This window comes from Cavia porcellus, unplaced genomic scaffold, assembly GCF_034190915.1.
Source record: "Cavia porcellus strain 051 isolate PalLab524CR breed Dunkin Hartley unplaced genomic scaffold, mCavPor4.1 scaffold_18, whole genome shotgun sequence".
Lineage (NCBI taxonomy): Eukaryota > Metazoa > Chordata > Mammalia > Rodentia > Caviidae > Cavia > Cavia porcellus.
In genome coordinates this window covers 72,591,565-72,619,160 of record NW_026947501.1, presented here as the reverse complement: position 1 = coordinate 72,619,160, position 27,596 = coordinate 72,591,565, and the positions used below count along the sequence as shown (strand labels likewise).

Genomic DNA, 27,596 nt, shown 5'->3' with positions numbered 1-27,596 from the left:
TAATTGTAGTTATAAGTTGAGATTTAAAAGCATCACACTTATTATATTTAATTTTCCCAGTCCTTCAAAGCAAATTGTCTTGCGTTGTGTCTTAAGATATTTTACATTTAAAAAGTGTTGCAGATTTGGTCATAGCATTTCTATATTTAAGTTGCTTTGTAAAGATAACTCAGATATATGTAATGTATGAATGGAAAATGGGTATGTCATTCAAAATGCCTTGCAGATCTCGTAATCTGGCTGACTCTACTACTGTTGATTTAAAGCTGTGTAACCTGTTTGGTTCCTTTTTCAAATGATGCTACTTATACTATAAAGTGAGTATTGTTTTTTCTGTGATGTCTTTGTAAGAGGAAGTCAATTCTGTGTTCATTTTGTAGCTCTCACTGAAGAAGTGTGATCTGGGCTGTGATAGTTTAACTACGAGTTCTTGACAAGCTCAGCATCTGCATGTTACCTCTATTAGGTGTTACTTCCTTTTCACATCCTGTAAGCAGAAAGGAATTAACTTCAGGCACTGTGCTTTGCTTGTAAAGCATAATTTTAATTTCTTACTACATTTGCTCTTACAGCCTTTCCTGCTAAAGTTTTTTTTTTTTTTATAAATTTCAGAAGCAGAAGTGGCAGAGCACTCAACAGGTATAACCCATCTTCCACCTGAGGTAATGCTGTCGATTTTCAGTTACCTTAATCCTCAAGAATTATGCCGGTGCAGTCAAGTCAGCACCAAATGGTCTCAGCTGGCAAAAACTGGATCCCTTTGGAAACATCTTTACCCTGTGCATTGGGCCAGAGGTAGGTAAATGGGATTTTTAATTTGTTTTAAAAATATGTCAGTACATTTTTCTAGATGAATACTCATAGTCATTGAGAAGGGTAGGAAGAGAAATTCTTGAGATCATTGCCAAAAAATGCATTTCATACTTAAAAGATATGTTCTTGGTATATATTTCAGAAAAGATAGCAGTGCTGAAGTAGCCATGTGAATTATATGATGTCTACCATTGTCTTCAAAATAGTAAGAAAAAAACAATTGGAAAAGGGAATTTAAAAAATTGGAAAGACTGATAATTATTGAAGTAGCTGTTGAATGCATGGGAATTCGTTATAATAATTCTTTCAGCATTTGACTGGAGTTTTTCATAGTAAAAGGTTAAAAGTAAATGTCACAGATTTTCAGAACTGTCTACATAATTAGTTTGGGTATTCTAAAAGTACAGAATAAATTCTATGAAGTTGTGTGTGTGTGTGTGTGCACGTCTGCACACGCGCGTGGTTGGTAGTTCTCATTCTCTAAATCATAGTCTCATACCCATTTCATTGTGGTAAGTTACTTTCACATGTGAACAGTTAAAAATTTTTTTCTTGAGGATATAATGGATCATGGGTTAAATGCAAGTAATATGATCCACGTTTTTCTGTCACTGAAGTAACACTTCTATGTGAGTATTAACTCAGAATTCATATGAACTTTTAAAATAACTTTCTCTTACATGTGGCTGTGTGACTTTTAACATGCAAATATAAATGTCACATAATTTTCTCTGACTAAATTTAAGTCTTGAAGCAGTTTGTTACAGTAATATGTAGGACTTTTTTTGTGTCTCTTGGTTTGTTTGTTTTTGAGGTAGGGGCTTGTGGTGTTACCCAGGCTGGTCTGTAACCTGTTACCCACCTTCTTCAGTGTCCTGCAAGCTGGAACCACAGGAACATGGCATCTCAGCTTGTAGTGTTTTAAAAATAAGTGGTAGATACTAGTTTTATTTATTCATTTTTCTGTTTGTTTATTTGATACTGGGAGTCAAACTCCAACCTTATGCTTGCCAGGCAGGTGCTGTGCTTTTGAGCTACATCCCCAAACCTATTTAGTGTTTCTTGAGTAAAGCTATTTGGAATATTGCAATTGACTTGTATAATTCAAATGAATAGAATTATCTTTATGTGAATTAATTTTTAATAGGATGATGGAATATTGAGTAAAAAGGCAAATATGGATGTATGAAGTACTTTTACTAAGGTTTCTTTCTTATCAAATGTGATTTCCTCTGCTAACTTTTATGAAGTCACCTGAATTTTAAATATGGGTTTTTTTTTTTGTTTCTAATATATGTAAACAAAAAATCCTAGTAATATGTTTATTTATGGCATTTGTATTGAGTGGCTTTACCTTCTTCCAATGTATACTTAAATATCTGGAAGACAGTTCTGCTTTTTCTGTGTTTGGATATTATACTGGAGTCTAGCAACCTGGGTTAGAGGTCAAGATTGTGCCAATCATACTATAGCCTCTAGGTCACCCACCACAGAATGGAAAATGTCAGTGTTCTGTAGGTTGAGAAACTCTGACTTAGATGTAATGTTAAAAATTTAGTAAATTCTGTATTGCCTCACTTCATGATGATATAATTTAGTTGCAGTATAATCTCCAGGGTCTAAAAATGTATGCTTTTGCTTTACCTTAATTTTTCCTTTTTGAGTCCACCCACATTTTTCTGACTTGTGCTTGTCATCGTAATAAGGCTATTGCTGAAGCCACTGTGAAGCCACAGTAGGGGAAAAAGGTTAGGCTGCTTCAATGACTTTTAAAAATTGCCTGTAAGACTATTGATAATTATTTTCCTTGGAAATGGAATTATAACCATTGAGCTTATTTGTATAAAAGGTGAACTTGAAAAACCTTGTACATAGAGAGTAGATACATAGCAGGCATATAGCAGACTATAAGTTTTTGTAATTATTTTCCATAGTTTTGAAGAGTAAGGTTTACTTTGGGAAAATGTCAGTTGTTGTATGGTTGGTTGTGATTTTTTTTTTTTTTTTTTTTTTTTGCCTTTTTCCTTTTTATCGGTACCGGGGATCGAACTCACAACTGCCTGCTTGCAAGGCAGGCGCTTATGCTGCTGAGCTAAACCTCCAGCCCCTGTATGGTTGGTTAATAATTTTATCTGAAGTCACACCGTCAGTTCTTTTCAGTGCATTTGAAATTGAATGCTTTACTTACTTAAGTGTAGTTTTTAAGTGATTCTAAAAATAGCTGTTTCATTGTCTGGGGCTAGTACATCTTTTGTGTATAGAGATTTTTATTGTAAATAGGTATCTTTGTTTGGTAAAAATAGATTTCTTATCTTACTTTGTAACTCTCACTTGTTTGTTCACCGAGTAGGGGACTGGTACAGTGGTCCTGCTGCTAACCTTGATACTGAGCCCGATGAAGAATGGGTGAGAAGCAGGCGAGATGAGAGTCGTGCTTTTCAGGAGTGGGATGAAGATGCTGATATAGACGAATCTGGTGAGCTGGGCTTGGCGTTAAAGTTAGTACATGTTGTTTTAGTGACTGACATTTTAGTGCTTATTGCTAACATTCCTGTGTTTGGTGTTTTTGGAAGAAATTTGTTTTTAAGCCTACTACTTTTTAAAATTTGAAGGAATAATAAGTAAACAAAATTTATTCTAATTGAAGTGGTTTAAATGTGCATTGTATTGCTTCCTGTGTGTCTTTATATTAAAATTTAAAAATGAGAAACTGATACCCAGTTCCCCTATGAGAATAAAGTGTATTTATTACAGAACTTCATCACTTACATTGTGCTTTTTAGAGGCAGTTAATGAATCAATTCCTCAGCCTTACTGAGTTGTCTGTGTCCCGAGGAAGGAGATGAGGTGTTGAGTGCTTATTCATCTGTGAGGTTGTAACACTTGCCTCTGGAGGGAGTTGTCCTTGAAGATTCTGGTTGAGGTGTAGCTCAACAGCAGAGCACCTGCCTACTGTGTGGAAGGCTCTGGGTTTAAGTCTCAGCCCTGCAACCCCTCCAGATGTTTTCATACATGAAACTTTTATAATTGGCTATTCTCTCCCTAACCTTGCTTATCAATGGCTGTATTTATCTAGAAAAACGTATTGACATTTTTTTTAAACAAACTGAGAATTTCATTTACCTGTCTGTGGCCCAGTGTACAGGGTACAGATTTTCTTATTTTGAGACATGGTTTTGCCAAGTTCTCAGGCTGGGCTTCAACTTGGCAGTCCTCTTACTCCGTCTCCCCAGTGCTAGGATTTCAAGCATGCATGAGCTTGACTGGCTGCAAACTAGCATGTTTAAGCAGTATCCAATGACACTCTGAGATAGGAAGTCGTAAGATACACTTTCATAGCGTAGCCATTCATTATGTACTTGGAAAGTTCAAGAGTTTATCAGAATGTTTTCCTACCCACTTAGAACTCAAAGGTGGAGGAGAATTTAGAATACATAATTCTCAATTCAAGGTATGTAATGAAAAATGCTGTAGTAGAAGTGCGTATGGATGCTGTTCTTGGATGTAGAGGAGGAAGACAGAAGTTCTGTTTTAGATACCATTCTAGAAAAAAACTACTGAGAGATAATGAAGTAGAAAAATAACAGTTTTCTACCTGCTAAAACAAACTGTAGGGGATTCTGGGTTAGAATGGTGTATTTTACTTACAGCTGCTCCAGTGGGAGCTAAATGTGGAAAGTGAGAACTGCCGTGTCTGGTTTTGGAAGGTGCTTTGTAAGGGGAGTTGCATCCGCTCAGACCTGCTGCTGTGCATCCTGGGTGGGGGGGTGGGGGGGACTCTGTCCAAGTGTGAGGGACTCGGTGATGAGCAGAAGGGGAGAAAGTGCACTGGCCTTGCAGAGCTGAAAACATGGAGATGGGAGGCGGAGAAGTGTTGTGGAGAAAAAGAAGGGAAATGTGCCAGAAAGAAAGGGAAGAAGTTGCCATCTTTAAAAGAGTGATTTAGTTTCCCCTAGATTTGAGTGAAAACTCAAAGGAGGTAAAGTCTTACTTGTCACCTTAGGGAAGAATTGATTTCTCATCTCTTGAAAATTAACCCCAGAATCTATGATATAGAGGATGAATCGAGGCTTTTGTGTGTTTGTCTGAATACTTGAGAGAAGAGCCAGGTGTGGTGGTGCACACCTGTCATCCTAGTGGATGGGAGGCTGTGACAGGAGGATTGCTGCAAGTTTGAGGGTAGCCTGAGCTACAAAGTGAGCTCAAGACCAGCCTACACTACCTACTGAGACCCCACCTCAAAAAACCAAACCCAAACAAAGAAAGCTATGAAGATTGGAGTTAAGGTTTGTATGCTTAGCACCTGTGAGTACTGGGTTTAGTTGCCTTCCTTACCTTACCTTCCCAAAGGAAAAACAGATTGAGTCATTTGGAAGACAGTGTTCTCCATCTCATTTGTGGGTGAGCTCCAGGCTCCCCTGTGGACCTGCCTTCTGCTCAGCACTGTGTGCAGCTTGGGTGTCTTTACTCCTCAGGCGGAGGTGACCGACCACTCACCACGTTTTTGTGTTTCGTAGAGATTTTACAGTAAGCAGTGCACATGTACATAAGGAGGGCTACAGAAAGTAAAGGATTGGAAATGAAGTCGTAGTAGAGTAAACAGGGCTCATTGAGAGAATTTTTATTTCTTTGTGTTTTACATATGTGTCTGGTGAAGGAGAAGTTTTAAGATAATAGATACAGATATGAAGCAATTAGTTACAAATCATTTTCTTCATTTATAATCCTTTTGTCCACTGTTTTACTTTATTTTTTTCACTTTTATTTTAAATTAGTCTTCCTTGACTTTAAACTTTTCTGTTTAGAGAGATTCAAGTTAGGCCTTTACATAATAAGGACAATAACAATAGAATCTTGAGAAAATATTTAAAATTATTAGTTCCTTTTTAATGTAGTATCTTTTAAAATATAAAACTGGCATTTTAAAATAAATTTTTTTGTGTGGTGGTGGTTATATTAGTGCAACCTGTTGTAAACATGCAAGTTGAATACATCCCTGTCCTTTTAAAAATTGTTTTACTTTGAGAAAGTGTCAGTGAGAAGGGGGCCAAGCTGGGCTCGGGATTTCAGTTCCTCTGCTCTGTCCTCCCTGGGATTACGGGGGTGGGCCATGCTCATTTTTAACTTCTTAATGATTTTAAGATACCTTCCTTTGCTTGATTCATTATGTTCAGCCTGAGTGTCATTTCATATATGTTCAGATTTGTGTCCTTATTTCAGTAGAATAACTGATTATACATTTAACCATGTGTCTTTTCTTTTGATATATATTCTATTTTCCCTTGAAGAGCATTGCTATCTTTAAGTATTCAGAGTTCTTTTAAAAGTTTACTTTATTGCCTGAAATTGGAGTTGCTTGAGAAGGGAGTTTAGAGACAGCACAAAATATTTCATAGTTAACAGCTGGCTAGTCTTTAAGTACTGTAATTGTAATTAGTGTGTTGAAATCTTAGATTTTTGAATTCATCTTTACAGAAGAGTCTGCAGAGGAGTCGACTGCTATCAGCATTGCGCAAATGGAAAAACGCTTACTCCATGGCTTAATTCATAATGTTCTGCCGTATGTCGGTACTTCTGTAAAAACTTTAGTGTTGGCATACAGCTCTGCAGTTTCCAGCAAAATGGTATGTACATGTTAGCAATAGCTTGGGAACTAAGACAAATAGTAGTGATACAGCTTTGGTTTATTATTGAGCTTAATTACGGGAATAATATGGTGAGTGCCTTCTGAATAGACGTACACTACTGAGTCTCGTATTGTTTTAGTTCTTAGAAAAATCTTTTTTGCGTGAGTATCATTGCTTACATGTTATGGATGAGATAACCAGACTGGGAAAGGTTAAATACTGTACTCAGATGTAGGTAAGATGGTCAAGTGAAATAAAATCACTGTTTTTGGTTTTTGCAGTACTGGTAATTGAACCCAAGCAAGACTTGAGAGCTGCGCTACATCTCCAGCTGTTATAAAAAAAATTTGCCTTCAAATTTTGAGGCAGGGTCTTGCTGAATCATTATATAAGACTGTGCTCAAATTTATGATCTTGTCTCAGCCTCCCAGAGTGCTAGGATTCAGTCCTGAACCACCTTAATGATGTCTGTGAAAGTGCATCTTATGAATTCCTACTTCAGTGTATATTGAAGACTTCTAAAACACATTAGTTTGCAGCCAGTCAAGCTTATGTATGTTTGAAATCCTAGCATTGGGGAGACGGGGGTAAGAGGTTTGCAAGTTCAAGCCCAGCCCGGGCTCAAAATTAGAAAAATTAAAATGGCTCTGGGTTCAGTCCCCAATACTGGGAAAGAAATTCCTAAGTGGTACCTCACAACATTAACATAGGTTCTCAGGGATTTGAGCCTAGAATATGTATTTGCAATGTGCTATTCAGGTGACTTTTTTTTTTTTAAACATGCACTTGAGTTTGAGGACCACTGGATTATACTTACTAGTGAGTGCCTATTGCTTCTCTGACTAAAGATGTGCTGATCTTTATGGCAGCTCTTTCTCCCTTAGGTTAGGCAGATTTTAGAGCTTTGCCCTAACTTGGAGCATCTGGATCTTACTCAGACTGACATTTCCGATTCTGCATTTGACAGGTTAGTTATTTTAAAATATTTAAACTATAATGGATTATTAGTGGAATTATTTTCTCGTTCATTTACATCATGACAGTTTAATCATGCTGTTATTTTTTACTGCTCATCTTGTTTGGCTATAACTTGATAGCAACGTCCATTTCTTTTTCTGCTATCCACTACTCCCAGCTGATCCAAAATTTCTATCATTTTGCCATATGTGTAACCAGGTACTGACTGTATTAGGCCTTTGAGCTTTGCTTTACAACCGTGGATTTGTGCTGCATGTGTGTAAGGTTTCATTTGGCCTTACGCCCTTTGGCACAGCTTCCTTTGTATTTTTAGAGTACCACTCATTCCAGCTGTACTTTCTGTACACATCTACTTTCTGTAGATTACGTTTTGTTGTATACTACCAATTTCCCCTTTATTCCGGTGTGCCCCCTCCCATGCTAGTATATTATTTCAGAGAGAAAGATCTTTCTCCTGTCTAAGGCCAGTTACCTAATTTCTGGATAGTGTTTCTTAGGTACTTTCCTCCATTAAGCCTTAGATATTGTCCTTCTCTTATACGTGTATAATATTTTTGCCCTGCCAATTACGTTCAGGATAATAAACAAGTTTTATACTTACCCTTCTGCCATCCTATCTGTTATGTTAGCAGTACTGTTAATTTCTAATGAATGTCACTTTGTTTTTATATGCTTAACACCAAAAGTATTACCTTGTAACGGTAAATATTTAGCAGATACTTGTGTGATAATATTAGATGTAAAATCTGTTTTTCTAACATCCAACTATACAAATGTAGTCAGATAATTTGAAGAATTTAACAACATATACTAGTAGTCTTGTTACCTCTTAATTGTAGTTGGTCTTGGCTTGGTTGCTGCCAAAGTCTTCGGCATCTGGATCTGTCAGGATGTGAGAAGATCACAGATGTGGCTCTAGAGAAGATTTCTAGAGCTCTTGGGATTCTAGCATCTCATCAGAATGATTTCCTGAAAACTACTCCAAGCAGAATTACTGCAGCTAAATGGAAAGACAAAGACATTACTATGCAGTCTACCAGGCAGTATTCCTGTTTGCGCGATTTAACTCAAAAAGGCATTGCAGAAGAAATAGACAGTGAGCACACCTGGACTAAGCCTGTTTCTTCTGAAGGTTTTACTTCTCCGTATGTGTGGATGTTAGATGCTGAAGATTTGGCTGATATTGAAGATGCAGTGGAATGGAGACACAGAAACGTTGAAAGTCTCTGTGTAATGGAAACAGCATCCAACTTCAGTTGTTCCTCGTCTGGTTGTTACAGTAAGGATATTGTTGGACTAAGGACTAGTGTCTGCTGGCAGCCACATTGCGCTTCTCCGGCCTTTGCTTATTGTGGCCATTCATTCTGTTGCACAGGAACAGCTCTAAGAACTATGTCAGCACTCCCAGAGTCTTCTGCAATGTGTAGGAAAGCGTTAAGGACTACATTGCCTAGGAGGAAAGACTTACTTGAGTTTGGGAGTGAAAAATCTGATCAAGAGACTGGAAGTGTACTTTTGTTTCTCAGTCTGTCTGGCTGTTACCAGATTACAGACCACGGTCTCAGGTGAGTAACCAAAGGAGTAAGAAATGGTCACACTTTCATTTTCATGTCAAATAGGAAAGCTTGATGTAAATTATCCCTTGCAGTGTATTTATTTAAACAAGAAAGTTGACAAAAGGGGTTCTATTTCAGAGTGTTGGAATAATATAACTTACATAGTTTAAATCTGTTGCAATATGTAGAGCAATGTAAATTTTTTTCTTCCTATAAAGAATGTCTGCAACTTTGATAAACATAGATCTGTAAGTTGTATTGGCATTTGTCAGGCTATAGTCTATAAACATAGAAGTCTTTTGCATTTATTTGGATTGTTTTTAATTTTAGCAGTGGTTTATACTTTGTAGCATACAACTAGTTCATCTTGGTTGATTCCTATGTGTTTAATTCTCATCGATGCTGTTGTAAGTGAAATCATTTTGTTTTGTAGATTGTATATAGAAACACAGCTGAGGGGCGTGTGTCGATTCTGTGCTTTTCATTAAATTATTCTAACAGATTTTTGGTTGAATTGGAATTTTCTGTGCATACAGTAATATCGTCTCTAAAGACATAATTTTACTTTACAGTTTGTACACATTTTGCTTCTTTTTCTTATTTAATTTCTCTGGCCAGAACTTCCAGACCTGTGTTAAGTAGATGTGGGGTGAGCACTTTGTCTTGCTCTTATGGGGAAGGAGTTTCAGTCCTATGCCCACGAGCGTGATGTTAGCTCTGGGTTTTTCATAGGTGAAAAACTTGCCTTTTATTTCTGTTCACTAGACTTTTGTTTTTCTTACGAAAGTGTATTAGATTTTGTTAGTGCTTTTTCTGAATCAGTTGAGGTGATCTTGTGGGTTTTTTTGTGGTGACATAGTGAATTATGTTGACTTTCACATGCTGAAAGTTGATGAAACACACATGGTCATGGTATACCATTGTTTTAGTGTCCTGATCAATTCAGTTCCTGGTTGTGTGTCTTCATGTTCACTAATTTTTTCTGCAGTGGCAATTACTGTTCACTGCTAACTTCGTCCAGTGCATATTTTGTTTCATATATTGTATTTTTCACCTCATTTGGCAATCTGTCTCTTTCCACATACACAGGTATATACATTGACAGTGTAAATGTACTATAATATATAAACAAAGTCCTATACAAAATTAAATATATAAATCATATAAACATACATTTTATTTAATTGCATTCATAGTTTAATTGTCAATCTTATTTAAAATATTTTTAAAACATTTTTTGTATACACATATTTAAGATATACAACATGATGTTATAGGGTACATACATAGTTATTGTAGTGAAAGAAATTAACATTCCACCTTACACAGTTACCTCTTTTTCTGTCTCATGGCATAGCCATGAGGTACACGTTTGCTTAGCAAAATTCTTGACTGCAGTACACTATAATTAACTATAGTATTCATTTTGAGCTTTAGCTCTTATGATTTGTTCCCATTGTATATGTCTTACTTTATATCATTTAATCCACATCTGTTTCTTCCTCACTAGTAACCACTGTTTTATTCTTTACCTCTACATATTGGTTTATTTTTAAAGATTGTACATATCAACCTGGCTTATTTCATTTAGCATTGATTCTGACATTAGTCAAAGGAATACCATAAATGTACTTTACTGTACCAAGAAACTTGCCTTCTGTATTTGTCTTTTTTTTTTTTTTTTTTTTTTTTTGGTACTGGGGATCAAACTCATCACCTCACACTTGCCAGGGAGGCACTTATACCACTGAGCTAAATCCCTGGCCCTACTTTCTGTATCTAGACTGTTACAGTTCTTACCAAGAAAGGATACTAAACTTTGAGTATTTTCTCTGCACCTGTTGATATGATCCTGTGCTTTTTTTTTTTTTTTCGTATTAATACATTGATTGATTTACTTGGGTTCAGCTACCTTTGCAGGCCAAAGATAAATTCTATTTACTTATGATATTTTGTTTTGATGTGTTGTTTCATTTGATTTCTGAATATTTTACCTAGGAGTTTTGCATCACTGTTCATCACAGATGTTTGGCCTATACTTTTTGTGGTATCTTTGAGGAATCAGAGTGAAGATGGACTTGCAAAATGTGTTAGGAAATACATGCCCTAGCCTTAATTTTTGGGAGAGTGTGACAAGTATTGTATTCTTTGAAGGATTTGTAGTAATCAACTGAAAGCCATCTCCTATATTCTTGGGCTTTTCCTTAGTGGGCTTTTGAAAATTACTCCTTTTGTATTAATATTTACTATTGATTGGCTCAGATTGTCTATTTCTTCCTGATTCAACCTTGGTGGGTTGTATTTTCTTAGAACTTTATCACTTTCCATTAGGTTTTCAAGTTTGTTACCACATAATTATTGATATGGTCTCTTGTGATCCTTTTTTCCTTCTAATCAGATATTTCTACATTTTAGATACACATAATGATCATATTTATTATGGAAATTTGTGCCTATACATGATATAACTTATTTTTCCTCTATTTACAAAATCCTTATTTCCATTTTTTTCTTCCATTCTTTTATTTCCTTCCTTTCCCCTCTGCCTCTTCCTTTGTTCTCCCCCTTGAACATTTTCTTTGTATTTCACAATATTTGTTACACATTTTGGTTCTTATTTACATTTTCAGTTTCTCACATCAGAGAAACAGTGTGGTATTTACACGTGTGTGTCCCAATTTATTTTGTAATCCTTTTTGTTTCCAAGATGCCTGCTGTGGTGGTGTCTATTTTCTCATTTTATATATTTGAATCTTATTTTTAATATAACTGAAGATTTGCTGATTTTTCTGTTCTCTGTTTCTGGTCTCATTTTTTCATGTCCTTCCTTCTGCTAGCATAATATTGTTTTATTTCCCGAAGGTGCTAATTTTCTTTTTTTTATTCATTTATTTATTTTTTGAGCTCTTTAACTCTGTGGCAGTGACAGATCAGGTTTTATTCCTTGGTGATGATATGTGAGAAAAGGTGTGTGTGTGACTTTTGAATTGTTAATATGATACTTATTGCTAGAAGCTTTCTCTTAGAACTACTCTTGCTGCGGTTTATGATCTATTTCACTCTACGCTCCACAGCTCCATTTATTTGCCTTGATACCTAACACACAATGGAAAAATCAGGTTAAGACTGATTGTGTTAGAGAAATAAAAAATGGTATCTGTCTTCAGAGCCAAGCATTCCCTGCCCACTGGATCACCTGACACCTAGTCATTGGATCTACCTAGTCATTGGGCTCCATGCAGACTGGACAGTCTTCAAGGAGAAGCTGGTTTTCACTGTTACATCCTTACCCCTTAGCACAATCCCTGGCACACAGAAACAGCCAGGGAGTATTTACTGAGCTAATCAGTAAGCCTACAAAATCTCCCAGAGAGGAAAGCAAACATGATGCTTCCCGAATCTTTTACCAAAAGGGAGGCACTGAGGTTCAAAATATAAATGGATCTCTCAAAACCATGTTTATGATCTATTTCACTCTACGCTCCACAGCTCCATTTATTTGCCTTGATACCTAACACACAATGGAAAAATCAGGTTAAGACTGATTGTGTTAGAGAAATAAAAAATGGTATCTGTCTTCAGAGCCAAGGTATGATTCTAAGCAAGCATTTTACGTAGATCTCCTCATTTATTTTTATTTATTAAACCTGAGAGCCCAGATAGACTAGAGACCTGTGGTTTTCTTAGAGAAACTAGGACTGAATAAACACAATAGCGAGGACCACTTGCAGAAGCAATGTCTCCTGAGAGACCGACAGCAAGGGTTTTGTGAATCATTAGAGCTTGGGCTCCAGGGCCAGTTAGGATAGAGGTCATTCAGAACTGGCCAGATGTGGAGCCCGGTGTGAGAGTTCTGGCTAGATCCCGAAGTCCTTGTGGAGATTCCTGTCCTGGCTTGCTGACTCAGGAAAGCACTTTTGGTCCACAGGTGGCCAGCAGACCCAGAATCTCTGCTAGAAACAAAACTGCCTCGGCACCAGCAAGTATAGTACCATGCCATATCCCAGTGTATCACCTGGTGTTTCTTCAGCTCTGCAGGCTGCTGGGGGCAGCTGACCCCACTCCTTGCCTGTGCACCCTCTGTCAGATAAAGAAAGAGGGCAGTGATTTATCTGAGATGGCTGTGATTACCTTGTCTCTGGGAATGGAGTGCCTAGACAGGTTAATGAAAAGGTCATAGTCCGAGGGGAGCACAGAACAGGGATCTTTGTCCAGCACCACTTTAAAGGCTTCCCAGATGGCTGTGCAGTTCCTGTCCCTGTGTAGAAGTACAGGTCAAAAATAAAACAAAAGACATCACCATATGCTGTGAAATATTTCCATTTCTTTAAAGGTTCTGCAAGCGATTCTGTCACATGCTGACTGCAGGACCACTCACATGAAAAAGCCAACACACGGTTCAAGCAGCAGATGGAGAAACCAGGCACTGGCAGTGTCTCTCAGAGGCACTGCATGGATTTCTCCAAGTTAGGGATATAGTTTTGCCCCAAGGTCACAGTGGGAAAGGTTACAGACTAGAAGGTGATGATGTTAATAAGCCACACAGCCTCAAGGAATCTTGTTCAGTCCCTTTTCATTGCTGAGGATGGAACTCAGGGCTGCACACATCCTCACATCCCCAGCTCTTGTTCTTTATTAAGGCACAAAAGCGGGGCCAGGCTTATTATCCAGGTCCATCTGGGCTCAGGGCTGGGCGGGACCAGAACAAAAGACAGCAAAACCCAAAGCCAGCACCAGCAATCTGGGCCAGGCTTTGCCTCCCAATGTAGGGAAAGCAGGCCCTGCCCTGACAGCCTCTGGCCTCCAGCTCCGCTTTTAAGAGCACTTCCCGAAACTGTGGTCCTGTTTCCTTTCTACACTGGGTGGAGCAATATTGATGTTCCTTATTCTAGCCTCTTTTTTTATTTGTCTGAAATGAGTCACAATAAAAACAACTGGCACCTGAAAAGGATATTATGAAAATGGAAAAAGAGAAAGGGTTCCTAAGAAGAAAGAAAAATCAGTAAGCAGCACGGCGCTGGTTAGAAAGAGGAACACTTGAGAGTTGTTCCAACGATGGGATCTGAAATTCCTGAAGCGCCTGGACTGGAGATTTTGGCTGCAGACTGAATACTGGGGTCTGAGGTCCAGCTAAGGGGGTCATTCACACTCGTCTCTCCAGCTGTGGCTTCTAGACTGACACTTTCCAACTATATACTCACATACTGACATCTCACCTCTGGACCACACAGTGCACCTCACCTGGAGACCCCGAGACACACACACACACACACACACACACACACACACACACACTCATACACACACTCACAGAGCCTGGATTGCAGCTCCGCTGCTCACCTAACCCGCCCACCTTTAGCCCCTGTCTCCCTCTCCACCACCGCCGCTCCTCACCCCAACTGCGGGCTCAGCAGCATGATGTACTCGGCGCAGCGGCCCAGGAAGATGCTCCGCAGCTGCGGGCTGGTACCCTCCCCGCTCCACCGGGCGCCCGCCGCCAGCTCCAGAGACAGCAGCGACAGCAGCGCGAGCAGCCGCAGCCCTGCGGCCGCGCATTCCCACGCCACCGCCATGGAGCAGACTTCGGTACTTGCGGACGCCGCCCACTTCCTCCGTGGCGCGGGCGGTTCCCGGCGCTGGCCCTGGGCCGCCAGCTCTGCCTCCTCCGCTACATGGCAGGCCCAGGACAGCTGGGAGCGTCATCGCCCCAGCAGGACCATGGCTTTTGCATGGTGTCCAGGGTGACACCAAAAAGACTCCAAGTGGCTGGATAGGTGACAGAATTTTATTCTTCCAAAGAAACATGTTTTTCTGGCTCCAAACTGTAACAACTTTTCTTAAGAGCCAATCACAAGTAGCTCTTGTTTTCGGCACACCATAATTCCCAAAACTAATACTTCTTGAGTTGTTGCCCTGCACCAAGCACTGGACTCACCCAGTGCGCGTTTACAGTCACTGTCTCCTGGCTGGGCTTGTAACTGTCTGTCCTCCTTTTAAAGCTAGGTAAACTCAGGACGGAGAGTAAGTCCACAGTGTCACTCACGGATAGATGCAATATCCTGGAGACAATGAGCTTAACACAGTCACCACGGGGCCCCCGTGACGACAGTCCCTTCAGAAAGCTCGGGACACTCCACAGAACCGTCCCATGACACCCGCTGCGACAGTCACTTATAGAGGGCAGGAACACATTTAAATGTCAGAATGAAGGTCTCTCGAATTAGCTCAAATTGATGAAAATATTTGGCACTGCTTTCAAAGAGAAGTGAAGCCTCCACAGAATACCTCCGCAGGCAAAGGCTAAAGAGAAGCGAGGAAAATGTGAGTGGCTTGCTGCACAACCGCATCTTAGTCTTAGTTCGAGAGTCTGCCTTGCAAAGGGAAGGCCCAGTATCAAGAGCAATGCGCAAAGCCAGAACAGATGCACACAGGGAGAAGAGGAGGCCGTCTGCCGCATGGAAGTCCCAGCTTCACCCATGAGGAGGAACCTCATGCGCAGGAGGTCACCCAGAGCCCTTCCCCACTCCTCGGTGGCTCACCTTGCTTTAGATTTGGCGAGGGTAGGCACTGGGCCGAGCACGGAGGAGAGGGCACTGACTTCCACGCCCAGGGCTGAGAGCTGAGAGAGAGCCAAGAGCAAGGACTGCAGCATCACCCGGGAGGGCTGAGGAGCGGGCCAGGAGAGGCCAAGAGAGGCTCAAAAGGGCTCGGAGGGACAGGGACCAGAGAGGCAGGGCGAGGCCGACAGCAGGGGACGCCGTGGTGCAGGGCAGGTGCCCAGGAGGAAGGGTGGCAGGAAAGACCAGGAAGGCCCCGAGGGGCACTGTGCACTTTCCTGAGATGTTCAAACAAATGTTCCAAGTGTGACTCGGTGTCTGGTTATTTCTGATAAAATATAAAAGAGAACAAATAGATTGAAGGCAGTATGTAAAAATGGAACCAGGATTTTATGATTTAGGAAATTCTGTGTACAGACATCGGTTAAAGTCAGAATTCTATTCCCACAGCTAGGTCATTAAATGAATTAGTTGCTAAATGAGAAATTCTATGTAGTGCATACAATATTCAGAACAAAGAAACAGTCAGAGGATACTCCAGCTTGATGGTTTTGCTATTTGCATGACTGTTTTCTCTGTGTGTTTTTGTTTGTTTGGTTTGCTTTGGTTTTTTGAGACAGGATCTTGCCTATATCATTCAGGTTGGCCTTAAACTCATGGAGATCCTCCTGCCTCAGCCTCCCGATTGTGCATAAGTCTTACATACAATACTGTAATGTATAACAGAACATACACTAGTGTTCCATACAGTGCAATCAGCAAAAATTACAGTACTGTATAAAGTGTACTGTACCAAAAAAGACATTGAGGCTCTAGCAACAAGATATAGGGAACTGTAGGAGAAAAAAAGGCAGGTCATCCATCTGACACTGGGTTGTAATTCTGAAGGCACTGAAGAGAAAGGTCACTAAGGGAAGAATGTCTGTATTCTGATTGTAAAACACGCTGAAGTTAATGATATTGCCAGGTATTCTTCTTTTTAAAAATTCAATTTTTATAAGAATTAAATTGTGATTAAACAGCGAAATGCATCATCATCATTTTTAAATGCATTACAGTGTTTGATCACACAGAGGGATGAGGTATGTGACTCACGGTGTCTTCAGACCGTCTCAGCAGAAGCCAGAAGCAGCTGGCGTTATTAAGGGGAGACCTGCGGAGGAGTTACTCCTCTAACAGTGTGAACCCTGGTTACTCACAAGGCTCCTAAGACTTGAATTAAGAAATGCTGATTAAACTGGACTAAAGGGACAGAGAGGAAGAAAGGAAAGGCTGTTCAGTTCCTGAGACTCTACTGGCAGGAACAGGCTGATGAAACCAGTGAGACAAGGGCTGTGCTGTTAAAAAAAAAAAGATGATTCAGAGAGCGGAGCTGTAGAGAGCAGACAGAAACCACCCAACAGTCATTCCCAGGCTCTGAAAGCCGGTGAAGTCCACCCAGGTGGACTTGGAAAGGATGTTGCTTGTGACTCCTGTCTTTTGTTTTCTCCTTTTGAATGAGATTTTCTATTGTTATCCCACACCTGTGTCCCTGTTTTGGAGTGCAGGGCTTGATGTCTCATCCTCCACATCTGCAGCTAATAGTTTTGCTCCAGAATGGAGTGGACAGACAGCCAAACCCACATCTGATCACGGTGATTTATGTATGAGCTTTGTGTCTTTTGAGCTGAGACTTAGGTGAGATTTCGGATGAGCTGATGCCATCATTGTCGAAAAGTTTGGGGGACTGTGGGATGACTGAATGCATTTATCCTGTGGGACAAATGTCTCTGGGAGCCAGAAGGTTGACATGACAGGCTGAATAATTCACTCTCCTCACACACACACACATACCCTCAAGATGTCTACATCCTAATCTTTGAGGGCTGTGAATGTAAGAAAATAGTAAGAGATTATGCTGAAGCAACACATACGCAGATTCAAAACCTCTGAGTTGGACATAATTTATTAATCACAGCAAAAAGTAGCAGTGAGCATCACTGGGTCACTTCCGTCATGCTCTGTCCCCAGATGATTCAAGGGTCAGATGTTACCCCTGCATACAGCAGGCCATACTTGGAAAATGTGCCCCAATTTTTAAAGACTTGGTTGGGGTTTTCTTGTTATTGTTGTTTTGTTTTCGTTTTGAGACAGGATCTCAAAAACGTGATTACCCACGCTGGCCTCAAACTGTGATCCTCCTAGTTCAGCCTCCCAAGTACCAGTGCTGGGATTAGAGGCAGGCACCACCACACCTGGCGGCCCTTCTGTTTTTATAGAGCATTCATTCCGGGCTGTCAGGGTGACAGAGACAGTAATCAAAGCATAAAATGACTAGAGCGTGTACTGCAAAGAAAACAGAATAGAGAACTTAATTTACCTTAAAGAGATTAAGAAAGACTTCTCTAGGAAAGTAACATTTAATTTAACCTTAAACTCTAAAATAGTTGACAGTCTTTTAGCACTTCACTTTTAACACTTCACTCAGTTCTCCTGTGTTTAAACCCTTAGACAAAAAGCTAGAGACCCTATAATGGTCTACAAAGTCTTCCATGATTTAGTCCCCCAAAACGTCTCTGAACTCTCTTCTTATTACTATTTATTTTTACTTATTTTGAGGCAGGGTCTTGCTATGTAGTTCAGCCAGGCATCAAACTTAGAGCAACTCTCTTGCCTCAGTCTCCTGAGTGCTGGGATTACAGGTCTTCACCACCACACCTGGCACTACTGATTTATAGTACTTACTATCTTCTAAAGATTTTAAAGTTTATTACATCTGTGTCTCTCCCCTTACCAAGACATAAACTCCACCAGAAGATAATATTTTTTCTTCACATTTGTATCCCAAATATTTCTAGAATTCCTGACTTCCAACTGATTTTTTTGTTCAATGAACATAAAGTCATTCAATTTCACTAATATTTAAATATAACAAAGGTATCATACGCAATGTTATATTAAGATGTAAATATAGCAGAAAATATTACAAAGTAACATTACAAAATAAGAAGAGAAAGCTAAGGAAGAGTTTATTTAATAAGTGGAGTATGCTTGCCTGTTCATCAATTCATCCCAGTCTGGAACACAAGAAGATAATGCTACTCACACATCTGCTGCACCATTCAATCCATTTCTTTAATTTCAATGGGATTAAGATGGAAAACCGCAGTTCACACCAACTACTTGCTGTGAATGGCCAAGATAATCTATGTAGAAAGAAAAATCTTCCTTCACCTTAATCCGAAATGCTGATAATTTTTCATAGTCCTTCTTCAATGTTTATGAGGAACTGAGCTGTGGTAATTCAGTCTCTTCTTCAGATAGTAAGTTTAACTCAATAGTCGGTTCAGGGCTTTGAAAAGCAAAGGGATCTTTTACCCAATTGTTTTCCTTTAATGTTTCAAATTTCTCTTTTGGAAAAAACATGGTTAAAAGTTTGAGACAGAGAAGCCAGACGCAACATCATCTCTGATTTCCTTGCTTTCAAATGTCTTTACTAATAATATTCTTCCAACATGTTGCAAACCCTCAGAAACAGATAGCAGCTAAGCCCACTACTCTTAAGCCTTGCTTGCCATAACCATGTATTTTGGAATACTTGAACATGTTCGGGATGGAAATATCACTGTCTTTCCCCTGGAGTTCTAAACTCAGATCATTATGAATGCCAACAAATCAGTTAAATTTACCAGTGTCATCTTAAATATCATTCTTAAAAATATTTGCCAAATGAGATTTTTTTTATATATATTGGAGATTGAACTCACAACCTTGTGCTTGCCAGGCAGGTGTTTATGTCACTGAGCTAAATCCTCGGCCCGATATCTTTTCTCCAGTGAGGAATATGTGAACCTCATTTTTGAGTTCATAAACCCTGCCATAGTATTTTTCCTTGAGACAAACAGCAAACTTTGACATGATATAATAAATGGGCATAATTACTTCCCATTTCTGAACAAAATATTTTAAGAAGTTGGCTATTCAATGAGCCTTCTTTAAAAAGATTAACAACTCTTTCCACATTTTTCAATACTTATAGGAGACTGGAGTTTCTCTGGAAGCTAATACTTCACAATGTATAAAACAATGATTGTGCACAGCACCATTAGTAACTTCTAGCAATTTTTAAATTACTCTGCTATGTTTTTCCAACTATGCTTCCTGTTCCATCACTTGTAAATTGCTTTACAATGTTTTCAATTTAGTTTATACTGACCAACAATGTGCTTTTCTAATTCTATAAAGACATATATTGCACTTAGATGAGAGGTTAAATTTTAAAATAAAATCATCTTGCTATGCATACCTCACATTAATGGTCTCCTGCAACTTGCAGTATCAGTGATTTCATTGAGCTGGATTGTAAAACCTATACCTGTGTAACCTACTAAGAAGCATTACTTCTAAATGTTGTGAAATACTACAGATTTGGAAATGCTGTATTATCACTGAGTTTTTATTAGGTCACATCATCAAAAATTATATGCATCACATCCAAACATGCTGGATGATTTTTCAGCAGCTGTGTGAGTTACTCTGTCTTTTGCCACATGACATGCAACTAAATACGATGGAATTAAGGGGTGTTTTTTTGTTTTTTGTTTTTTGTTTTTTTACTAACAGAACCACTAAGAAACTGTTGATGATTTTTTTCTTTGAAAATACTGAAGAGATATACTTACCTGGCAGGGGAGATACCATGATCACGAAAATACTGAAGAGATAAGTTCAGCATGTTGAGTTCCTAAGTGCCTTTTTAATTTTGAAGGTTTAAGCTTTCATTTGCAAAATTACAAATCACACACCAAGGTCTATCATCTTCAAAGGATTTTTCACATTTGATAAAGCCGTATTTTAAGGAATCTTCATTATTACTCTACTTGTACTCTACTTTTCTGGTACTGGGGATTTAACTTACGACCTTGCACTTGCCAGGCAGGCACCTGTGCCACTAAGCTAACTCCTCAACCCCAGCTTTTTTCTTTATGATATGTGGCTCAAATATTGCTAATGTTGGAAGAGTAAATATTTTTCTCAGTATTGTCAACATTCACACTTCCAGATCCAACAGTTGAACATTTCTGTATATTTCATTTCATTATTCCTCTTAGTATAGAAATAATCCATTTTAATAGTTATTTATTCATTTGAGTAAATGACTACCACTAACACAAAAGGAGGGCAATCTAGATAACATCTCCAAAAATGTACTCAAAGTTTGCAAGTGAACCTCAACTGAGTATCTGACTTCCTATCTGATTGCAAGTCATGGTAATACAAAACTATACTTTATATTAACTTCACTACATGAAAACTGAATGACATCAATAGGCAAATAATGGAAGACCATGTTACATTTTATTTATTATATTGCTTTCATCAGAATACTTTTCTTGTATGTTGAAATGGACCTCAATATTTCTTGCAATGTATAAAATTCAGCCAAAGGATCTATGTGAAACATTCTGATATTATACACCATAGTTTTTAAAAGTTCTCTGAGACTTACAGAACTGATTTCATGACTCATTCATGGATCATACACACTGTATGCCCTCTCCTGTGTTGGTGGCTTGAGTGTACCTACCTGATGATGAAAAAAATCAACTGATTTGCTAAATACTGTTGACTTGAATAGGAATCGCAGACTTTCACTTGTGATACTTTTGGATGGGAAGAGTTAGGAGTGTCAATTATGGACAGATCTACTGAGGATCCAACAAGGATTTTCCATGGTTAGGTCAATTATCAGGCTAGAACTGATGGCAAATTTTCACAAAACTTTCTTGAATGTATTCTTGACCTGGGACTAGGACCAGAGACATGACATTAAAGCATCACAATACATAGTAGTATATTATCACCAGCCATGAGGATCTTTATATCATCTCATTTCATGGGGGGCAGATCACAAGGCTTATTGTGTTCTCATCCATATCTTGCAGGTATGTCCAACTAGCAGTTCCTGGGTTAGACACATCTACATGATTTGTCTATTTCTTTAAGACAAATCACATCACATTAATAAATAGAAAAAATATGACATTAAAACCTGGAAGTCAGCACCAAGAACTGCAGAGTATATTATTAGCAAAGTCTCTGTAGCAAGTCACGGAGGAATGCAGCTCATTTACCATAAACACTGCCTTGGTTTGGCCACGACTCTCAGTCAGGTGTGTTTTACAAGTAATTACATCCTGCTCTCTCTGATTATAGTGTTTTGAGATCCCATTGTTACCATAACAGTGTTTCGTCCCTTCCTTATATGTCTTCCCATCAAGTTATCTCAGTTGAGGGCGGGTAGTTATTAGGAGTTGACATGTGTTAACTATGTAATATTTTTATTAGGACATTTTTTTCCATTTTCTGTATTCTTGATGCTCTGACACGAGTGGGGCCCTGTTGACTGGCAGGGGCACCACCTGTCCAGGGGTTGGCTCCCTCTATATACCTACCTTTTGGCTCTGACATTCCTAGTCAGTACTTCTTTGACCTAATCATCTCAGCATCAGGGACTAGATAACTAAGGATAACCCCTTATGCCCCAATCCAGCTAAAATGACTCAAACTACCTAATCCTTAAACCTCCTTAAGACTTCTTTTCTGCCTTTTCTTCCCAGAGCTAAATAATACCTGCTCACAGTGACCACTGCGCTTCCTCAGTTTCCTTGATGACCCTCATGCTTTCTGGCATGGAGCCTCTGGAGGGCATGGGTACTGTGCTATTATTGCTATGGCTCTAAGAATACGAAACATATTCATGACAGTCATTTTCATCTCTGCAGGTTTTTCCTCCACCTCACTGAAACAAATCTCAGGTATGTTTCAAAATGCTGTCATTTAATCCTCACTGCTCAAAGTTATATAGCCTGGCCCTAACCTTCTTTTCCCTATACTGTTAATGATTTTTTAGCATAAATTCTGTAGACCATGAGGTTTTCTATAATATTAAGTGCTTTAACTATGTTTAAACAGATAGAGATCTTAGTGTGTATATGGCACCTAGCTGCGCACTGAAAGACATGAATAAGGGAGAGAATTCAGGATGTGGTAGATGCCTTTGATTTACTTAGATACTTACAAGATGACATGTTCCAAATACTTAACCTTGGTCTGAGAACCAAAGTTTTTCTTTGGAGTTTTTAAGTCTTCTATCTGCCAAGAAACATCAGAAGGACTAGAGGCAGATGCCTCTTCAGTGTCAGAGAAGAGTATGTGTCATCAATATTTTAGGCCAGAACTATATGGGAAAGCAACCTTATCTAGAGCTTTCTAATGAAAAGTTTGAAAGCAATTCTCACATCCTTGAGACAGTACAAATGGGATATATAGCAGTTGTTAGCAAGTGAATTACTAAATCTCTTCCTTTCATAAATAAAAGTTCCAATAAACTCAGCTATCAGTTCTTCCCCTTACCAAGTAATCTTCCACCACTACAATTTTGTCTGCCACCTCTCCCTATGTTTTACTGATAATTACTTTACATTGCTCAAGATTTTGTTAAAACATGTAATAAAGTCTTCTCCACCACCCCCTCTTCTTTCTTTACTTGTATCTCTGCCAGGAGCCTAAAAAGAAAGCCAAAGGAATTTGAGGAGTAAGTTTAAACCTAAAATTCTGGCATAACCATAAGTTCTGGACCTTAATTTAAACAAAAGTATATTATTAGAACTCAGAATAAGTTAGCATACACATACCAAAATGCAACCAAGTACAGTGTGTTGTATAACTCAGATGAGTTCTGCTAGGACAGGTCCCTTCACAGCAAAACTTCACAATCATAAATATGTGCACTGATGCTTAAGATGTGGGTATAGAGGTTGAGGGTTATGGATGTACGACCACATTTCAGTGGGATAATGCTCTTTATTCAGCTATCTATGTAGTTAACCAGTCTTTAGGAGAGAATTCCAACTAAGGTCATCAAACACTTGTAACTGAAAGTTTCTTGTATAGTAAGGTACATTAACATGCTCATGTGATAGTTTGAGGTTTATGATTTCCCACAAGTGAATCTTTTTATCTACCTGATCCTCAAATAGTGCTTGCACATGGTAGGTACTCAATAAATGTATTTGAAAAAAAATGAGAATATCAGTAAGACCTATAGTACTCTTGAAGAACACCGTGTAAAATAACAACCCTAGTTATGTTCCTACCATCTTGTTTTGAAGGTCTATATCATCATTGTTTTGGGCTCTTTCCTATCATTATTTGTCTTTTTTGTTTCCTGTTTTCCTAGTAATTTGGTTTTGGTTTGTTTTTCAATAAATGTATTTGAAAAAAATGAGAGTATCAGTAAGACCTATATGTATATGGTACCATATACATTCTTTTTACCATGATCAGCATAAAAAGTTTGGATAGAAATGCACCCCAAAGGACGGTATATCAAATTTATCCCTAATGCAGCAATGTTCAGACGTGCCTGGATCATAGGTGTCCTAATATCATCGATGGATTAATCCACTGCTTCAGAATCGGAGAGATGATTAAGATGTGGTAGAACTGTAAAAGGTGGGGCCTAGCTGGAAGTAGGCCACTGGGGCCATTACTCAGAGGAAGACCTTGCCTCCTGCCCCACCCCTCATTCTTGGCTGCCACGTCCTTCTGCCATGATGTTACTGCCTCACCACAGGCCTACAGCCGTGAAGTCAGCCCACCTTGGACTGAAACTTCTGAAACTGTGAGCCTAAGTAAACCTTTTCTCCTTCAAGCTACAATTCTTAGGTATTTTGTCACAGCCACAGAAAGCTAATACAATCAGTGAAAAGCACAAGACAGTATTTCTACAACTTGGTAACATGTAAGAAAAGACTTACATACCTCTAAAATAGGACAATGCATACCCTCTTTCAAAATAAATTCCTTATAAGATTAAGTGGTAGAAACGGTGGTCCTACAGAAACATATATAAACTTGATTTATCATACGAAACTTATGAAAACAAACATGCAAAAACCAGTATCTCATTTATACTGCAAGTATGGGCTTTTTATTACTTTAGACAGAAAACTGTTCTAATCCATTTTATGCTTTCATATTTTTATTATTTTCTTTTCTTTGGCATCAGGAATCAAACTCAGAACCTTGCGCTTGCCAGGCAAGGCATTTGTGCTGTTGAGCTATTACTGTAGCTATTTTTACTATTCTCATTTCAATTCAGTCCCTCTTGACAGTTTATAATTGGTTATGTTTCAATTAGTTATATTTAAAAACATTCTTGTAAGGCTTAATATTTCTCTTAAATCAGATCATTCACCTACAAATGAGAAAGGTATATGTTACGACTTATGTCCAGGTGTCCCCCCAAAGCCTCATATAGTTATAGATGGGCCTTTTCCAAAGGTGGCTGGATCTATAATGTGTGATGCTAGGATTAAGGGTGTGTGATCACTAAATCAGTCCACTGATTGATCGGGCACCACCCAAACCCAGTAGCCTGATCCCAGTAGCCCAGATACAATATAAAACGGGAAGAAAGGTGCTGTTAAGATCCCTTGCTTGCTTGCTTGCTTTTGCTGACTTCTAAGCCATGAAGTGCTTCTCCTCTGCAATGCCTCTCTGCCCTGTGTTGGAGCCAGCTGATTGCAGATTGAAACCTCTACACACTGAGCTAAATAAACCTTTTCCCCTTTAACTTGGGTGTTAGGTATTTTGTCTCAGCAATGAGAAAAGTAACCAAGACAGTGTATAAAGGTAAGGATCGCATAGATATGATATAAAACTATGGAAATGCACTTTTAAGTTATAATAGGATGAAAGGTGCCATCTAAGTGGGAGGCAGAAACAGAAAATGTTGCAAGTTTGACCAAATAAACTATGAAATAACAAGAAAGTTTAACTGAGTGGACTAGGAAAATGTTTTAGGATTCTAAGTGAATCTGCTCAGCTGCCTTACATGCCTAATGCAATGATCATCACTGTTATAGGTAGTCTTTAATTCCCTGACACTAATCTTGCACATGCTAAAATCTAGCTCCAAGGTACTATAAATATCATTTAAAAACATCATCAAAAAATCTGATCAGAGCCCGTGTAACTCAAAACCTTGTAATAGCTCTTAGCTTGTGGAAATGCCCCAGAATAATATCCTTTATTTCCCTTATCTTTCTGGGTTTCTCTTTTATCACATTACCTCCATATATTCTGTATTTTCAGCTCTCAAACTATGGAACTTTCTGCAATATTTTATGCCTCCTCTGTTTTTGTTCTACTATTTCTTTCGGCCAAATCTTTAGGCCAAATACTTTGCTTGCCTTCTGACATTTGAAAATCCTCTTCATTTAGAAGGATTTAACTCAAATGCTATACCACTCATCTAATCGACTAACAGTTAAATATCTAAACTTCTGAACACTGGGGATACAAAACAAGACATATTTATATAATAATATAAAAGAATACCTGTTGAGCTATTACGATAAGTCAGAGCTATATAACAATGAAAAATCATAACATTAAGTCAACAACGTAGCTGCAAACTGTATTACTGATTGTTAAAATTATGCAAAACAGTACTGCATAGAATTGTAACATGGAGGTGCTTGGGGGAGTGGCAAGAGGCTCACGCGGGACACAACAGAAAGGGGTAGAGCTGAAAAAGAACTTAAGTCACTTAAATAACCATTTATTTCTCCACCTGTGTGGGAAGTACAGAAAACGTTTTTTCCCTTTTTTCTAACAGTTTGCTAGTCTACTTTTAAAAAGCATTTATAAGGGTCGCTGAGTTCTTGAAGACACTGCAAACTTGCCACAAACTATGAATTTAAAATTGCATCCATCTCCTAACTCCCCTTTGTTTCTTGTATTGTCAGTATGCACGCTGTACTGCAGGAGGCCTTAAAGGCAGGAATTCCAGAACCCTGTTTTCGGTGTATTACAACGTGATCCTCTTACCCAGAGATCACTCGGTCCCCTACAGTCCTAAAAGGATGCAACTAGGATTTAAGGAGCCCATGCCTCACGCGACCCTAGACTGTATTTCCTCATCTCCCATGGCTGCCTTCATTGTCCACTGTGACTTCAATTCGCCCCTTCTGCAAAACCAGAACTTGTCTATCCACAATCAACCCTGGAAAGTCTCGCCTTAGCGAACTCCCGTCTACTCCCTTCAGTGGCCGCCTTTCTTCCTTCCCGACCCCACTTCCGGCCTGACATGGAAAGCCCCACCTCCCCCTGGAAGGGGCCGGTAGCGACATTCTACGCATGCGCGAATCCAGGGCGGTAGGTGGATACGCTTTTAAACGCCTCGGTCCGCAAAGTTCTCGCGATGTTTCCTACTGCCGCAGGATTTACTTCAACAAATTGGCGGTAACCAGGTCCCTGTGGCTCTGGCATTCGCACTGGGAAGACTGCAGGGAGCGCTCTGGTATCCACGCTGGAAAGGCTGTGGGTAGCTGGTGCAGGGACTGCCGGCCACCTGCACCCGAGTACTGGCAGGCCTCGTCCCGGCGCCGGCTGCGCGCCCCCCGAGGCGTGCATGGCCTGTGTAGGAGCTCAGTACAAGATACCATTAGCCGGGTTTACTGAGAGCACTGAATTATCTTTAAAAGTCACTCTAGTCCAGTGTGCCAGTCATTGCGTTAAGTGCATCTCGGTTTAACATTCAACAATCTTGTTGATTTAAAATCTTATTTTAATTTTTAAAAAGACCCAAAAAGGTTAAGTTACAGAATCGTGAATTTCAGCTCGGAGACTTGCCGCAACTTGGTCCACATTGCTTTTCTTCAAGCAAGTAATTTCATTACGGGGGAAACTGCTTGCCTAGATTTTTAAATTTTGTTCTACATCTCTCCAGGCTGTATTTGGTGAAGAGGAACAGCTTCCAGTGCTCTGCATCTTACCTGGCATACATGAACTCTGGGAAATGAATTTTTCCTTCAGCAAGAAGGCCTACTGCCACAGCACCACAAAGATATCTGAGCTTCTCTGTGTCGTAATTCATGACTGGCACAGCACAAAGGATGAAAGATTACTGAGTCAATGTCCAGTTCAAACTCCAAGACGGCCCAGAGGGACTGTCCTTATCAGGGACCTCTCATTGTGAAAGAGTCTCATAAAAACAGCTCTGAGCTTTCTTTATG

General features: G+C 39.2%; 2 protein-coding genes across 7 annotated transcripts; one reads left to right on the top strand and one right to left on the bottom strand.

Moving 5' to 3' along the window:
• The first annotated feature begins 612 nt into the window (after positions 1-612).
• On the top strand, positions 613-27,596 carry LOC134471474 (F-box/LRR-repeat protein 5-like). Of its 5 annotated transcripts, none has more exons than XM_063230396.1 (7): positions 613-795; positions 3,164-3,289; positions 6,289-6,437; positions 7,325-7,407; positions 8,258-8,983; positions 22,296-22,328; positions 27,311-27,596. In XM_063230396.1, exons 1-7 carry the CDS (start codon positions 666-668, stop codon positions 27,381-27,383), a joined length of 1,320 nt encoding a protein of 439 aa, XP_063086466.1. In that variant the 5' UTR covers positions 613-665; the 3' UTR covers positions 27,384-27,596. The 5 variants fall into 5 exon arrangements, with proteins under 5 accessions (XP_063086466.1, XP_063086465.1, XP_063086469.1 ...); XM_063230395.1 differs by lacking the exon at positions 27,311-27,596 and adding an exon at positions 26,328-26,415; XM_063230399.1 differs by lacking the exon at positions 22,296-22,328 and having other exon boundaries at positions 27,311-27,594.
• LOC134471476 (ADP-ribosyl cyclase/cyclic ADP-ribose hydrolase 2-like) lies at positions 10,149-14,609 on the bottom strand. Of its 2 annotated transcripts, none has more exons than XM_063230404.1 (2): positions 14,369-14,609; positions 10,149-13,054 (listed from the first exon to the last, which is right to left on the bottom strand). In XM_063230404.1, exons 1-2 carry the CDS (start codon positions 14,545-14,547, stop codon positions 12,928-12,930), a joined length of 306 nt encoding a protein of 101 aa, XP_063086474.1. In that variant the 5' UTR covers positions 14,548-14,609; the 3' UTR covers positions 10,149-12,927. The 2 variants fall into 2 exon arrangements, with proteins under 2 accessions (XP_063086474.1, XP_063086473.1); XM_063230403.1 differs by having other exon boundaries at positions 10,149-13,232; positions 14,369-14,597.

Excerpts from the sequence above, each read along its gene's own strand:
- LOC134471474 (XM_063230396.1), top strand. The coding sequence starts at position 666 with ATGCTGTCGATTTTCAGTTACCTTAATCCTCAAGAATTATGCCGGTGC. Across the intron at positions 7,408-8,257 it reads TCCGATTCTGCATTTGACAG|TTGGTCTTGGCTTGGTTGCT; the intron begins GTTAGTTATTTT and ends TCTTAATTGTAG. Across the intron at positions 22,329-27,310 it reads CTCACTGAAACAAATCTCAG|GCTGTATTTGGTGAAGAGGA; the intron begins GTATGTTTCAAA and ends ACATCTCTCCAG.
- LOC134471476 (XM_063230403.1), bottom strand. The coding sequence starts at position 14,547 with ATGGCGGTGGCGTGGGAATGCGCGGCCGCAGGGCTGCGGCTGCTCGCG. Across the intron at positions 13,233-14,368 it reads CTGCTGAGCCCGCAGTTGGG|GGACAGGAACTGCACAGCCA; the intron begins GTGAGGAGCGGC and ends ACTTCTACACAG.